Genomic DNA, 15,726 nt, shown 5'->3' on the forward strand with positions numbered 1-15,726 from the left:
GCTTGTGATGTCAACGCTGCAGATACCAACAACGGAGGGAATGCGCGCTTCACCTAGGGGTATGATACCTGGACTATGACGACTGCCTCAAATAATCACGACAATACAAGTGGTAACGCTCGATCGTGGAGTTTACGTGCATGGCTATTATGACGGCTCACTGACCATTTATGTCGCCATCACAGCCGCTGACTGAGTTCTTGCACCTTCGCAGCAAGATCTCCTAGATCGATCGCTTCCTTGAAACCCAGTCGCCGACATTGCAGCTCGATAGCTTGTCTATCCGCCCAAGCCTTGCCAAGCACAACAATGAACGGATAGCCTACAAGGTCGGCATCATTCAGCTTCCACCCTACCTTCTGCTCGCGATCATCGACCACTGCATCCACACCAACGTGCTCCAGCAGGTCATGCACCTTGTCTGCATCCTCCGTGCCGGCACTGGCTGTGACGATGATGGCGCTAAACGGCGCAATAGCCAGCGGCCAGTTGAGGCCCTTTTCATCAGCAAGCAGCGATGCTGCAGCGCCAACCAGCCGTGAGACGCCGATGCCGTGGCAGCCCATTGAGACATGGCGCTGTTGGTTGTTCTGATCCGTGACTGTGAGGGCTAGAGGTTCGCTGTAACGGGTGCCGAGGTGGAAGGTGTGTCCGATCTCGACAGCGCTATGCAGCTTGAGCGAACCGCTTTCGCAGCGTGGGCAGTTATCACCTTCGCGTGCCTGTGTTAGGAGAATCATTTCTCCGCCGACCAGAGGCTCGAGCAGTCGCGCTTCCACATTGACAGGACCAAGTGTCCTCCAATCGCCGCGCTTCTCCATCATAGTCGCTGTCTTCCTGGGGTTGGTAATCCTGGGGTCGAACACAATTACTATGTCTCTGGCGCCCTCTGTACGCTTCCACACACTCGCGGCATCTTCGACACTTGCATCTACATCTGGGAACACTGCTTTGACGGCGTAGATGTTGACATCAGAGCCTGCCGGGTATATCACGTTCAGCAGCGTCTTCCGGTCCTTGCTCACGAAGAAGGCAAGCTGCGTCTCTATCGACGCTTGTGCCGCGCTCGCAACTTTCTCTGGACGGCCAACGAAGAGTTCCTCGTTGACAGAGAAGTCGCATTGGTTGCATGTGATCACAGTGTCTTCGCCCTTTTCCGATACAAAATGATACTCATGGCTGAGACTGCCGCCCATGTTCCCGGAGTCGGCATTAGCCACTACATACGGCAAGCGCAGGTCATCCAAGAACGCGCAGTAGGCCCGTCGAACCTCCTCATAGGTGCAGCGTGCGTTGTCGTCGGTAGAATCAAACGTATACAGGTCCTTCATAAGAAACTCTCGCCCACGAAGCAGTCCTTGACGTGGACGTGCCTCATCCCGATACTTTCGGGACACCTGGTACAGCCTCAACGGTAGCTGCTTGTGTGAGTGCACAGCGTTGGCAACTATATTGGTGATCTCTTCCTCGTGTGTTGGAGAGAGCAGCAATTTCGTGCCTTTACGGTCCTCGAGACTGAAAAGCTCCGACCCGCGGCCCTTGTCCAAGCGTCCAGACCGCCGCCACAGTTCCTCGGACGAGAAAGTGGACAACGAGACCTTGGAGGCGCCGAGACTGAGCATGTGCTTGTCAATCAAGCGTTCGATCTTATCCTGGACCCTCAATCCCAGGGGCAAAAGGTGGAAAATGCCGGACTGAGCCTGGCGCAGGAAGCCGGCTCGGACGAGCAGATCATGGCCATCTTCGCGCGCGGTTTTTGTAGACGCTTTCTGTTGCGTCGGTGCCCAGAAGTTGCTCAGCCGGTGTCTGCCATCACGATGCAGGCTCCGACGTGTCGGGAGCGAGACGACAGACGCTGTCGATCGGCCTGTTCCAAGGCATCGTTTCAAGCCATAGCAGTAGACCATACGGGTAGCATAAGGTCTGGATCCGTGCCTGGCAGCGACGCGAGGTGTTCAAGTCGTTGTTAACGCGGTGATTGTACAGTGGAGTTGAAGCTGCCCTGATGTTGCTCGAGGTCGGTACCGAGTCATGGTCATGCGGGCCGATTCCGCTGTCTGCATCGAATTGCGACCTCGAACTTTTTTGCGCAACGAGTATTAACCAAATGTTGCAAGGCGCTCATTCGTGGTAGAGGATGGGAATGAAGAGGAAAGCCGGCGATGATCGCCGTGATCAGTCTAAACATCCGGAGAAGAAGTTGAAGCTGCTGGAGGCGAAGAAAGAGAAGAGCAAACTGTTGATCCCACCAAGACCGGACTGGTATGCTGCAGAATGGTCGACTCTCGACAACAGTGAGGTTAGCACTGTAATCCCACCGCAACGGATCCTGGAAGAGCTGCACAGGTATGCTACCAGTCTCCTCGAAACGGAGAATGCTACCTACAATGCCTCGCACCTGGCGGGCTCGTCCTCCCACAAGTTCTTGTCGACGATCATGTCGTCCGGTACGCTGGAGGACAAGGTGTCTGCCTTGACCCTTCTAGTGCAGGAGTCGCCGCTGCATACAATGAAGGCTCTTGAGAATTTGCTGGGCTTGTCGCGGAAAAAGAGCAGAAACCAGGCGCTCATGGCACTCGCGGCGCTGAAGGACTTACTCGGTCAAGGTGTCGTGTTGCCCGCCGATCGTAAGCTGCGAGCATTTACCAGACAACCCGCCCTACTGAAGGCATTACAAGGCAAGCCAGCGACGAAGTGGGCAACTGGCGAACCATTGCCGGGCGGCTTGCAAAAGCAGCACCTGATGCTGTGGGCTTATGAGGATTGGTTGAAACGCACATACTTCGATCTGTTGCACGTACTCGAGGGCTGGTGTAATGATGAAGTGGAGTATGCGCGCAGTCGAGCGATCACCTACGTATTTGAGCTATTGCGGGATAAGCCTGAGCAGGAGGAGAACCTACTGCGTCTGCTGGTAAACAAGCTTCGCGACACTGATCGAAAGATCGCATCCCGAGCGTCTTACTTGCTGCTACAGCTCGAAAACACGCATCCGGCCATGAAGTTGGTGGTGACGAACAGTATCGAAGCGGACTGCCTGTTCAGACCTGGGCAAAGTCTGCATGCGAAGTACTATGCCATCATCACCCTGAATCAGACGATACTGAGTCAAAAAGAGGAGAGCATCGCGAACCGGTTACTAGACATCTACTTCAGTATGTTCGTTCAGCTGCTGAAGCCTACGGACAAAGCGTTAGCGCCACGAAAACCGGGAGTGCAACAGGGGGGCGGCGGGAAAGCAGGCAAGCTCGCAGCGAAGAAGCAGAAGGCTCAAGAGCGGACTGAGGAAGCCGAGCTACAGCTCCGCGACAAGATGATGGCGCAGGTATTGACCGGCGTCAACCGAGCCTTCCCCTTTGCGGACGCCAGTGACCCAACCTTTGAGAAGCAAATGGATACCATCTTCCGCGTCGCGCATTCTTCGAACTTCAACACAGCCATACAAGCTCTAATGCTCATACAGCAGATATCCGCCACCAAGCACTATGGCGCCGAGCGGTTCTACCGCACTTTGTACGAGTCATTGCTGGATCCAAGGCTGAACACGAGCAGCAAGCAGGTCATGTACCTCAACCTGCTGTACAAGAGTCTGAAAGCGGATCTAGATGCGAAGCGTGTGCAGGCGTTCGTCAAGCGGCTCTTGCAAACAACAGCGATGCACGAGCCGCCGTTCGTTTGTGGTGTACTGTACTTAATCAGTGAGCTCGCAAAGGCATTCCCGAACATACGGAACATGATCACGGAGCCCGAAGTTGAGATGGAGGATGAAGAGGAGCGCTACGTTGATGCTCCGGAAGGAGATGGTACTTCAGTCACCCCAACTGACGCGCAATCCACTGGCTCAACCCCCAATGGCAACAACCACTCTTACGATCCTCGCAAGCGTGACCCGTCACATGCACACGCCGACCAGAGTGCACTCTGGGACCTGCTGCCCCTTATTTCCCACTTCCACCCCTCCGTCTCCCTCCTCGCCACCTCTCTCCTCATGAACCAGGCCATCTCAGGGACCAAACCCGACCCGACCCACCACACCCTCATGCACTTCCTCGACCGCTTCGCCTACCGCAACGCCAAGACTAAACCCGCCGTCAGCCACGGCAGCAGCATCATGCAGCCCATGGGCGGCAGCTCGCATGCCGCGGACCTGCTGGTCAAGCCTGGTAATGGCGATCGTGGAGCCGCGGCTGGTGGTGGTGGTGGTGGCGTGTTGGAGGTCAACAGTGAGGCGTTTTGGCGGAAGAAGGTGGAGGATGTTGCTGCGGATGAGGTGTTCTTTCACGAGTACTTTACTCGGGCTGGGAAGGGGAGGAGGGAGGAGAAGAAGAAGTTGCGCAAGGGTGTTGCTCAAGGTGGAATGGAAGTGGTTGAGGATCTGGATGCTGCCGAGGGTGAAGATGAGGCGAATGAGGATGAGATCTGGCAGGCTATTGCGCAGTCCCGGCCGGAGGTGGAGGGTGATGACGAAGACGACGAGCTCAGCTTTGGTGATCTCGAAGATGCTAGTGATGCTGGTAGTGAGGCGGGCATTGATCTTGGTGGCGGCGGTGACGATGGAGATGAGGGTGATATGGAAGCCGCATTTGCCGAAATGGATGGTCTGCTTGGTGGTGATGATGACGATGCGTTGCTCGGTAGCGACGAGGAAGCTGCAGTGGATATGGATTCGGATATGGATGAAGCTGCGCCGGAAGCGCGACCAGAATCTAAGGGCAAGCAGAAGCGGAAGGAGAAGAAGAAGCTCAAGGCTCTGCCGACTTTTGCTTCGGTGGAAGATTATGCGAAGTTGTTGGCTGAGGAGCCGGATGATGTGTAGACTCAGAGCAATGATGACAATGACAATATGATTGAGTGAACACTTCCAGATTATGCATTCCGACTGTTAAGTGTAGGCTTTGCACCGTAGCTGCGTGGACAGGAGCGACAAGCGTCGGTATGGCGCTCTCCCTTTGCAGTTTTCAGTCAACGCTATCAGCTTAGTCGCGAAGCTGCCGCCACCAGGGTAAACGATTTCGCTCAATCGTTACACAGCACCAACCTTCCTCCCACTTCCCAACAATCCCCCACTCGCCGCCCTCAATCTCTTCGACGCACTCCCCCGTCTAGCCCCCGTCTCATCCCCGCCACCAGTACTATACCCATCATCCTCGTACCCTTCATGATACCCCGCATAACTACTCTCATCGTACCTTCGCTTCTTGCCCGACCGCTCCGGTCTCGCGACACCATTCACGGCCAAGGGCGACCTGGGCACGGCGAACTGCGGGCCCGGCTGTCCCGGCGCCGTCTTCGCCAATGCCGGGTTCATTTGAAGACCGACCGGCTTCGTCGCAGCCTGCACCGGCGTCCCTACTCTCGGCTCGTCCAATGCAAGCAGGTTCTTCCACTTCTCGTGCTCCGTCCTCGGCATATGGCCCGGCGCAAGCCTCAACGCCACGTTAAGCTTACTCGTCAAATCCTGCTCGCTCGCTCGATCCCCGAGTAAACACTCCGCCGCATGCGCCTCGAACATCGTCCTCCCCTGCCCGATATCCATATCCCATCCCGGATCCAGCAGGCCGAGTAACTCATTCTTGCCTTCCTGCGGCTTCGTCCGTCCCATGAGACCAAGAGCCTTAACCTTGTTCTCGTAGGATTTGCGAAGTTTGTTGATCTTGTTGCCGGCGGCGTCTTTGCGGGCGACGGAGGCTTGGACGACGGTGAGGGAGTAGAGGGATAGGATGTTCTCGCTTGGGAGGGGACGGGTGGGTGCGATGGCTGTAAGACAGAAAGGCTGAGTTTAGCATGCTTTTGTGTGAAATGCATGCGCAAGAGGGCACACTTACGTTTGGCAGAGAGCTTGAATAGCCGTGGCGGAGGTGGTGGTGGAGGTTGTAGGGACTCCGCTCCATCGCCGCCATTAGTGTCGTCTTGCCGCTCGTGATCGGTCCTTCTGTGCTTTGCGCCCGCCGTGTTCTCCTCATCGTCATCATCTGCTTCTCGCTTCCGCTTGCCCAGATGGGGCTCCCGCTGTAATTCATCCTGCTTGTCAGGCGTATCTGCGACGCCATACGCCTCCCTCACTTGCTCCTCCTCCGGCACCGGCGTCGGCTCACCACTCTCACTACCACCCACTCTCTGCTGGCTCTGAAAGCCGGCCGTACTGGGCGGAGTGGGAAAGCTCCCGCCACCCACTTGCTGGGATAAGGAGGATTGCCAGGACGGAGACATGTGCACGCTCGCAGGTGGTGTCTGAGGTGGTTGGACAAAGGCGGCCTTGGTGTCGTCCGCTGGAATGGGCGAGGGTGGACTGAAGGAGCGACGCTGACGCTTCGGGGAGCGCTCGTCGTCTGTTGAGGACATTGGACGCAGGGCCGGCGGTGCGGTGTCAATGTTTGGTGGTGAGGATGGTGGTGATGATGGTGGTGATGATGGTAGTGGTGGTGGTTGGTGGTGGGGGTGATGGTGGTGGTGACTGATGCTGGCGATAGCAACAGGAACACCGGCTGAATCAGTGCAAGGGTGTCATGAGCACCTCGACGAAGGGCTGTTGAATGGGGGTGGAGTGGATTCGGGTGGGTATTGCTTGTCGCCGACGCCGTCTCGGGTAAAGCGAGGAATACAAAGGCTGTCGGCGCCCTCCATGTCTCGCCGTCTCTCCGGTCCGTCAACGCCACACCCTCGCTGACGCCCCACTTCACTCCTACATGTGCGCTCCAGTCTCAAGCGTTGCGCCTCCAGAGATCCAACAGTATCAGTAACAACACTCCTACTCAGTACAGTCGTTGGTAGGGCGACATAGTAGGTGGTCGTGCTTGGGGGAGTATATGCACGGCGAAGCGATCATGTCTACTCAAGCTTCCCTGTCTTACCACGAGCCCAACGTACTGACTATCCTTATCCTCTCGTCCTTCCTGCTGCTCGTCAACCTTGCCAATCACCTTCTCAACCATTTCTTATACTGCGGACTTGTCGGACAGATACTCGTCGGCGTGGCGTGGGGTACGCCCGGGACGGATTGGCTGTCGAGCGAGGCTCAGAACACAATGATGCAGCTAGGCTACCTTGGCCTGCTTCTTCTCGTCTACGAAGGTGAGTGGGTGGTCGTCTTCATCTTACCTCCTCCGCGGCCGCTGGTAGCTGATGTCAAAGGCGGTCTCCGTACGGACGTAAAGACGCTTCGAGCCAACTTGATGTTGTCCGCAGCCGTCGCCGCAGTCGGCATTGGCGCCCCGGTAGGCCTATCGTTCATTTTGTGCGGAGTCCTCAGCATCACGCCTCTCCAAGCCTTCGCCGCCGGCGCTGCTCTGTGCTCCACTTCGCTCGGGACGACCTTCACCATTCTGCAGACAAGTGGGCTGTCTCAGAGTCGGCTGGGTGTGGTCTTGACGAGTGCTGCCATGATGGACGACGTGGTCGGCCTAGTCATGGTGCAGGTCATCTCGAACCTTGGCAGATCATCTTCTGACATCGGTGCTGCGACTGTCATTCGCCCAATTGGTGTCTCTATTGCATTCGCAGTGCTGTTACCGGTACTGTGTGTATACGTCGTCAAGCCACTCGCCATCCGTGCTAGCGATGCGGTAGGACACAGTCTGCCGGCGAAGGTGCAGCACCTTCTTGTCTCGGGGCACACCGACCTTCTACTGCATACGGCATTCTTGTTGGCCATGGTGACAGGCTCAAGTTACGCTGGGACATCAAACTTGTTCGCGGCGTATCTCGCGGGAGCAACTGTTACCTGGCTTGACAGCTTACGTCAGGATATAGGAGGTCGTCGGCACAGTTTGCGCGTTCAAAGCGTCAAGAGCTCACCTTCGAGTGTTTCAGAGCCTGCAGTGCCCACGGATTCGATGGAGCTGGAAACGATGCGATCTCATGGTCCTGCCAGCAAGCCCGCTCCGCATCATGCGGCCGATACGGATATCACGCCACGAAGAAAGAACACTGCAAGTCTAGACATGAAGTCACCGGCGAAGATCGTCGAGCAAGTTGCTCAGACCGGGATGAATGTGTACCAAAGCTACTTCGCTGCAGCCGTCGAGTGCATCCTCATACCCTTCTTCTTTGCAAGCATTGGCTTTTCGATACCCATCACGCGAATGTTCAGCGGAGATGTAGTGTGGCGAGGCTTGGTATACTCAGCACTCATGGTGTTTGGGAAACTACTGTGTGGGTTGTGCGTCATGCACTTCGCCGTACCAGTCCTTGGCCCAAAGCGACTCAGGAACTTACTGCCCCTACTACCATCGAGCGGTCTGCATTGGCGTTCCTTTTTAACAAAGTCACCGCGTCAGTACAAAGCAGCGAAGTCAGGCAACAGCACAGCATATTCGAAGCAGGAGCGACCCAGCCCCGGCCACGTTTCAGCGCAACCGAACGGCACAAGGACCAGATCGAAGGCTCCTTCACCGCAGACGACTGCAAGAAAGACTGCTTCAGGGGCAAGAAACGAACCGCTCAAGCCACGTTCGCTGTACCCAGCAGCCATCCTTGGGACTGCGATGGTAGCTCGCGGTGAGATCGGCTTCCTGATCAGCTCGGTTGCTGAGAGCGAAGGCATCTATGGCGGCGGAGATACAGGCGGTAGCTCTGAGCTATATCTCGTTGTAACGTGGGCTGTCTTGATTTGTACTGTTCTCGGTCCCATCTGCGTCGGTCTGCTGGTCAAACGTGTGAGGCGGATGCAGGAGGTGGAGCGGACTAAAAAGACGGGAAGGGAAGATCCGCTTGGTCTTTGGGGCATTAGTGGGATGTGAATATGATGGTTGTGACCGACTGTGCACGATCAATCTGTACATCATTCACATACCAATCCGTGCGCTTTCATCAAATAGAGCAGTGAAATGAGGATACACACTCATAGTGCGCCACGGGCCCCGCTTTCTCGTTCGCTTCTTGAACTCTTGCATTACCACACACTCGCTTCCCGGTGACAAGACGGTTGCAGGCGGTGAAACTGTGGTGGCGGAACATCGGAGGTAAATAACCGGACATAGCTATCGTGACTACGATGCCGGACGGTATCGTTGATGACTTCCCAACACGTCCGTCTGCACCGCCCGCCAAGCCCAAGCCCAATGGCGCCGCATCCGGACCCAGAACAACCGCCAGCCTTGACAGACCATCCACCAACCAAACCCCCAAACCAGGCGTGATCCAACCCAAACCCCAAGTCCTCGCCAAACGCACCGGCCCGGCCAGCATCATTGTCTCCCCCCGCCAAAAAGGCAACCCAGTCCTCGCCGCCATCAAATCAATGCCATGGGAATACGGCGACATCCCTGCCGACTACGTGCTCGGTGTAACAACCTGCGCCCTCTTTTTGTCACTAAAATACCACCGTCTCCACCCGGAGTATATTTACACCCGCATCCGCAATCTGCAAGGAAAGTACAACCTCCGCATTGTGCTGGTGATGGTGGACATCCAAAACCACGAAGAGAGCCTGAAGGAGCTCTCGAAGACGAGTCTAATCAACAACGTCACCCTCGTCCTCTGCTGGAGTGCGGTGGAAGGGGGCCGGTATCTGGAACTGTTCAAGACGTACGAAAACGCCGCTCCGACGAGTATCAAACAGCATCAATCAACAAGTTACAGCGATCGCATGGTCGAGTTCATCACCACACCTCGGAGTATCAATAAAACCGACGCGGTGAGTTTGGTCAGCCAATTCGGGTCTATCCGTACAGCGGTCAATGCGCGACATGAAGACATTGCTACGATAGCCGGGTGGGGCGAGAAGAAGGTGCAGCGGTGGTGTACGGCGGTCAGGGAGCCTTTTCGCATCAAGCGGGCGGCGAGACGGGGGCTCACGGGGCAGGATTCGATGGCGATTGCGAGTCAGCCTATGTCGAGAGCGGGAACGTTGAGTAGAGATGTTACACGTGGGGAGAGCGAGTCGCCGAGGCCGACTTCTGCGGCGGGCAATGCGGATGCGGATGCGAGGCCAAAGTCACGGTTGGGCGAGCAAGTGCCGCTAGGCAACGTCTTTTCCGAAGAGGACGACGGAATGGCGCAGGCAGATGCTTTGACGGGACCTGCCATACCACCCGCAGGTGGTAATGCTGGCAGCAACGCTCCATCAGAGGCGAGCAAGAAGCGCAAACCGGATGATGATCCACTGAATGACGGCGTCATGGCCGCGTTGAGCAAACTTCGTAAGAACGGATGAAAGGCCAGGCAAGGAAGCAGTCAGGCACCAGGATCACTATCCTGATAGCAGGGTGGTCATCTACGACCAATCGAACCCCTCCACCAACCTCCTCGCGAACACGCATAACTTTAAACACACATGGTCCTCCTTCGCAATACACTTCCCGCCCAACTTCACGCCCGTCTCAGCGTCTCTCGGAAAGTCCTCCGGCAAACACTCGTCGCTCTCGTGGTAGCGCATCTGTCTTCGCTCCATCCGCTCAATGACGCCTACCAGATGCGGACAACATTCGCCCGGACCGTAGACCTCGGCACGCACGACCTTCTTACCCATCCCTCTCCACTCCGCTGGCGACAACCCGATCGAGAATGCGGCCGCACAGCCCAGTCCACCAGCATGTAAATGCGAGGTAGGCGTGTTCAGGTCCGCGAGCCGGAATCTCTTCCCCTCGCCCGCCGTTTCCGCGCGGATGGCTTCAGCGGTGATGGAGTCGAGGACTTTGCCGTACCGCTCCGCGATGCTTAGGAGAAGCGTGCCGAGGAGCTGGGTGTTCTGGACGGCGGTTAAGAAACGCTTGGGACACTTGTCGCAATCTATGACCTCTGAAGCTGTTTGCAGCGCGGCGCGGAGGGGATGAAGGGCGAAGGGGAAGGTTAGGGGTGGTTGGAGGGTGGAGAGGGTGGAGAGGGTTAGGTATAGATTGCTGAGGCACGCGCAAGAGGGCACGTTGGTGGGAGCGTTGGCGGGATCGAAGCGGGTTGGGCCCGAGAAGGAAGGGTCGAGGAGGAGGTTGGTGCTTGCGTCGACGTGTGGACTTGCAAAGTAGTTGGGAGAATGGCCATGAGTCGTTGCGAGAAGCTCCGGCGGGAGGTTGAGCACGGGTGGGCTGTTGGTGACAGCGTCCGGGGTGAGGCCGGGGATGGCGTATTCAGATGGCACAGTCCAGTCTGTGCTTTGCAGCCAGTCGTCGCCGTCTAGGTCCACGTCCACGTCCACGTCCACAGCCAGCGCTCGTTGCACGCTGGGCCAGTTGTTGCTTCCCACAGCATCGACATCCCGCTCCTCGTTCGCATCTAATCGTGCCCGCTTCTTCGGCCTTCCCATCTGGCTTTGCGGGCTGTAGACGCATGGGATGCCTTCCCGGGCACAGCGAGAGCAGGAGGGGCGTGTGCCGGTGCATTTGAGCTTCTTGCTCCCTATTAATGAACGTATTCAGTCACACGGGTGGTGGAAGCTGTTCGAGTGGAACTGCATACTGCACTCATCGCACGCTGCCCGGCGTTTGACCCCTCTTCCGTCCGGGGCGGTGATCATGGTTGCTTGCTGCACTGATCGACTGATTAAACGCTCCATCTGCGCGGGAAAGAAGGGTGGAGAGGGTGAAGTGTTATGCCTACGCTATCATACCCTTTCTACATATGCTTAACACATAGAGATGATATGGATCACCATCTCACAAACAGCTGCAGTCGCATCTCGGCGAGCGAAGTTGCTGACTCACCCCACCCTGCATTCCCACTCTCACCTTGGTGGCCCTTGGCTGCGGGGGTTAGCCGTTCACGTGGTTGTAGGGCTGAAGATCGACCGGTCCGACAGCCCGAGAAGAATTTCTGGCCGAGCTACGAAATCTTGGCAGTGCAGGAAAGACTTGCCATTGCAAACATTAAGGCACTGTCCATTGTATGGTAACTTTGCCTGCTACTACTATGGCGCAACGAGCAGGACAGAAGCGGAAGGTGGTTGAGGTGCCACGACCGGAGCCTGAAGTTGACGGGGAAGTGTTCGGGGAGGGTTTGGTGGATGGAGCGTTGGATGAGGGTGGAAGCGAGGAAGACGAGGAGGAGGAGGAGGAGGATGACAGCGACGATGGGTTGGACGGCGATGAGTCAGTGGACGAAGATGAGGAGGAAGAACTAGCTAGCGATGAGATCCCGTCCTCAGAAGAGGAAGATGACGTGCGACAGCAGCTACGAGACCTGCAGACGAGCAATGGCCAGCCGAAGCTTGCGCGAAAGCTCATGGGTAGCGACACGGGCAAGGACGTTAGTAGTATATCACCCGTGACCCCCATGGTACCCCTAGAGGACGACGACGACGAAGACCGACCAAACTACACCGTTACCACCGACGCGAACGGCAACCCACGCTACGTCTACGGCGAGATAGAACCCGTCTACGACTCGGACGACTCCGATGCACCAGCGAACGCCAACACCATCGGCAACATCCCGCTGTCATACTACGACGCCTACCCACACATTGGCTACGACATCAATGGCCGACGCATCGCCAGGCCTGCCAAAGGCGAAGCCCTCGACTCGCTTCTGGATAGCATAGACATCCCCGAAGGCTGGACGGGCCTAACAGACCCTGCCACTGGTAAACCCTTGCAGCTCAGCGCTGAAGAGCTCCAAGTGCTTAAGAAGCTGACGCAGAACGACATGCCTGGAGATGGCTACGATCCCTACCCGGACATGGTCGAGTACTTCACTGGGAAGGGTATGGAAGAAGTCATGCCGCTGTCTGCAGCACCGGAGCCGAAACGACGCTTTGTCCCTTCCATGCACGAGCATCGTAGAGTGATGAAGATGGTCAAGGCGATCAAGGAGGGTCGCATACAGCCCTACCGACCGCGCACGGACGAAGACCGCGAGCGGGAAGAGGCGGAGCAAGAGTACGCTACCTACGACGTCTGGGCGAACGAGCAACCACGACCCGACCACCCCATGAACGTCCCGGCGCCGAAGCTGCCTCCACCGGGGTATGAAGAGTCCTACCACCCGCCGCCGGAATATCTACCCGACAAGGACGAGAAGGAGGCGTGGGAGGAACAAGACGAAGAAGACCGCACTCGTGACTTTCTACCTCAGGACCACTCAGCACTCCGCAAGGTGCCCGGCTACGCGCAGTTCGTCAAGGAGAAGTTCGAGCGCTGTCTGGATTTGTATCTTGCGCCTCGCGTGCGGCGAAGTAAGCTCAACATCGATCCCGAGTCCCTCTTGCCCAAGCTGCCGGACCCTTCAGAGCTTAAACCGTTTCCCACAACGTGCAGCACAATCTGTCGTGGCCACCAAGGCAAGGTCCGAACTCTAGCTTTCGACCCTACAGGCAGGTTCATCGCAAGTGGCGGTGACGACGGCACGGTGCGCATCTGGGACTTCACGACCGGCAGACAAGCCTGGTCCGTCAAACTCTCCAAAGACGAACCCGTCAACGCCGTAGCCTGGCGTCCCGGAAACGATACATGCATCCTCACCGCCTGCTGTGGTGAGAATGTCCACTTCATCATCCCCCAAGGCGAGCTCTGTCCACCAGATCAAGAAGCACGCAGTCGTGAGATCTTAGACGCCGGCTTCGGTCACGCCGCGGCCCCCACCACCGCCTCCAAAACCGCCTCGGGAGCCACCAAACCTTCCGCCTCCACCTGGTCTCGCCCCTCATCCACCCTCCAATCCCACGGCGTCCTCCTAACTCTCACCCTGCGCACCACCCCCAAATCGCTTTCTTGGCATCGCCGAGGCGACTACTTCGCCACCGTCTCCCCCTCCACCACCTCCATCTCCACGGCCGTTGCAATCCACACCCTCAGCAAACACGCCACGCAACACCCCTTCCGCCGCCTCAAAGGCCTCGCTCAAACCGCGTGTTTCCACCCCACACGTCCGCTTTTCTTCCTAGCCACCCGGCAGAGGATACGAATTTATGATCTCCAGCAGCAGAAACTGGAGAAAGAACTTCAACCCGGCGCTAGATGGATCAGCGGTATCTCCCTCCACCCTCTAGGCTCAAACTTACTCGTCTCGTCCTACGACAAAAGACTTCTCTGGCATGATCTCGATCTCGGTCTCACGCCGTACAAAACTCTGCGGTACCACTCCAAAGCCATCCGCGACGTGGCGTTCCATCCGGGAGGTCTGCCGTTGTTTGCCGATGCGAGCGACGACGGGAGTTTGCAGGTTTTCCACGGCAAAGTGGTGAGCGATGAGTTTGAGAACGCGACGGTGGTTCCTTTGAAGGTGTTGAGGGGCCATCGGGTGGTGAGGGAGTTGGGCGTGTTGAGTGTGGGGTGGCATCCGAGGGAGGCGTGGTGTGCGAGTGCCGGGGCGGATGGGACGGTTAGGATTTGGATGTGAAATCATGTTGTATCAGGGGAACTTGGGAGACAAAACTCGGTGAAGTCAACGCTGCAAAAGCAGCTGCGATCAATGTATACAAGACTGCCTCCATCGCCATCGCTCGGTGACTGTACAATGACCGACCGTGTTTGCCTTCTTCTCCGGTTTATGTTGCTCACAAGATATTGTTCGCCCTCAACCACGCCTCATTCCTAAAGTCCGGCTCCAACTCATCCTGCGGTCCCATTGTATTCGTACCTTGTCCTCCCTGCACAACCCTCACCCCCACCGGCCTCCTCAACCCCTCCCAACTCAGTCCCTCCGTCGCCCCAAACCGCGGCGCAAAATCCTGCCGCAACACCCCACCTCGAATGCGGTCTTGCAACGCGACATCAGCATCTATCTCCGGCGGCGGCGGAGCAGGGCCGGGGGTTCGTGTAACGGGATCCCATTGCGCGTTGAAGCAGAAGCCGTTGTGGGAGGTGTGGCGGTCGGGTTGTTGGACGATGGTTTGGCAAACGTGGCAATTGTAGCCGTGGTTGGGGATGAATGTGAAACCAGAGGTGGAGAAGGAGTCACGTGTGGGATCGGAGAGGAAGGGCTGGAGTGCTTGCGAACTGCCCGTGTAGGGCAAGCGGGAGGCGGGCGAGATGGCGAGCTGCGGGTGGTCGTAGACGGGTAGCTTGCCTTTGCTGTCAAGTCTCCGCGCCCGAGCGCCATGAGGTAAGCGTGGTGAGAGCACTAGGGCGGGCGGAGGTGGCGCGTGCTGCGGGTACCCTATGTTTGGGCCGAAGCTCGTCTCGTCCGCGAAGTCCATGACAAAGTCCTGCATAGATGACTGCCTACGGTGGGACGACTGCGCAAAAGTAGGCAGAGGTGGCATCCCGTGAGGGAGAGCTTGCACCCTGAATGGCGTGGGTACGGATTGCTGTTGCAGAATCGCCAACGGAGCTGGAACGAGACCCCACTCCCACGATGTCGTTGATACATTGCTTGCTTGCGCAATCATTACTGCGTTGAAGTCCGCTTCCATTCGAGATGCTTGAGGAGGCGGTGGCAACTTTGGTATCGGCGGTGGTGGCATCAACTCGCGGCTTGTCTTTCGCTGTTCTGCAGGACCTCTGCCTTCCAATGGCGGCATAACAGAGGTCTCTGGTATGCTGAAATCATACCCTCGTGGACGGCGTGGTGATCTTGGAGGCACCGGCGGAACGTTCTCCAGCCATTGGCCAGGCATGGGCGGCGGCCCCAAGATAGCGCTTGGTTCCAGGCTTGAGCTCGGTGATGGATCTGGCAGCATACCTGGCGACGCGGGCACGGAAGCCTGAGACGCACCTACAGCAGTAGACGATGTCGCATTACTGAACGGACCGGGTGCTGCAAACACGTCCCATAGCTTCGGCTTCGCCTTCGCACTCTTCAAGAGCTCGTTCCTTGAGAAATCCGCAAATAGCTTCGTGCCGATGCTGGTAAGCC

At 57.2% G+C, this 15,726-nt stretch overlaps 7 protein-coding genes across 7 annotated transcripts; 4 read left to right on the plus strand and 3 right to left on the minus strand.

The window, feature by feature from the left end:
- Positions 1-10: 10 nt before the first annotated feature.
- On the minus strand, positions 11-1,912 carry BAUCODRAFT_29329 (uncharacterized protein). The gene has a single exon (XM_007673947.1). The coding sequence runs from the start codon at positions 1,905-1,907 to the stop codon at positions 180-182; it is 1,728 nt and encodes a 575-aa protein (XP_007672137.1). The 5' UTR covers positions 1,908-1,912; the 3' UTR covers positions 11-179.
- A 315-nt stretch (positions 1,913-2,227) lies between these two features.
- On the plus strand, positions 2,228-4,801 carry BAUCODRAFT_40589 (uncharacterized protein; the record flags this gene model as incomplete). Its single annotated transcript, XM_007673948.1, has 1 exon — positions 2,228-4,801. A coding segment is annotated over one exon (2,574 nt), but the record flags the coding sequence as incomplete, so codon positions are not given.
- Positions 4,802-5,074: 273 nt separating this feature from the next.
- On the minus strand, positions 5,075-6,342 carry BAUCODRAFT_42577 (uncharacterized protein; the record flags this gene model as incomplete). The annotated part of the gene is made up of 2 exons (XM_007673949.1): positions 5,075-5,757; positions 5,826-6,342. Coding segments are annotated over 2 exons (1,200 nt in total), but the record flags the coding sequence as incomplete, so codon positions are not given.
- Positions 6,343-6,824: 482 nt separating this feature from the next.
- Positions 6,825-8,738, plus strand: BAUCODRAFT_62064 (uncharacterized protein; the record flags this gene model as incomplete). Its single annotated transcript, XM_007673950.1, has 3 exons — positions 6,825-7,071; positions 7,132-7,737; positions 7,810-8,738. 3 exons carry the CDS (start codon positions 6,825-6,827, stop codon positions 8,736-8,738), a joined length of 1,782 nt encoding a protein of 593 aa, XP_007672140.1.
- A 386-nt stretch (positions 8,739-9,124) lies between these two features.
- Positions 9,125-10,153, plus strand: BAUCODRAFT_44173 (uncharacterized protein; the record flags this gene model as incomplete). Its single annotated transcript, XM_007673951.2, has 1 exon — positions 9,125-10,153. A coding segment is annotated over one exon (1,029 nt), but the record flags the coding sequence as incomplete, so codon positions are not given.
- A 60-nt stretch (positions 10,154-10,213) lies between these two features.
- Positions 10,214-11,449, minus strand: BAUCODRAFT_118684 (uncharacterized protein; the record flags this gene model as incomplete). The annotated part of the gene is made up of 2 exons (XM_007673952.1): positions 10,214-11,331; positions 11,392-11,449. 2 exons carry the CDS (start codon positions 11,447-11,449, stop codon positions 10,214-10,216), a joined length of 1,176 nt encoding a protein of 391 aa, XP_007672142.1.
- Positions 11,450-12,204: 755 nt separating this feature from the next.
- Positions 12,205-14,268, plus strand: BAUCODRAFT_60805 (uncharacterized protein; the record flags this gene model as incomplete). The annotated part of the gene is made up of 1 exon (XM_007673953.1): positions 12,205-14,268. The coding sequence occupies one exon, from the start codon at positions 12,205-12,207 to the stop codon at positions 14,266-14,268; it is 2,064 nt and encodes a 687-aa protein (XP_007672143.1).
- Between the last annotated feature and the right edge of the window lie 1,458 nt (positions 14,269-15,726).

The sequence above is a fragment of the Baudoinia panamericana genome, assembly GCF_000338955.1.
Source record: "Baudoinia panamericana UAMH 10762 unplaced genomic scaffold BAUCOscaffold_1, whole genome shotgun sequence".
Classification (NCBI taxonomy): Eukaryota; Fungi; Ascomycota; class Dothideomycetes; order Mycosphaerellales; family Teratosphaeriaceae; genus Baudoinia; species Baudoinia panamericana.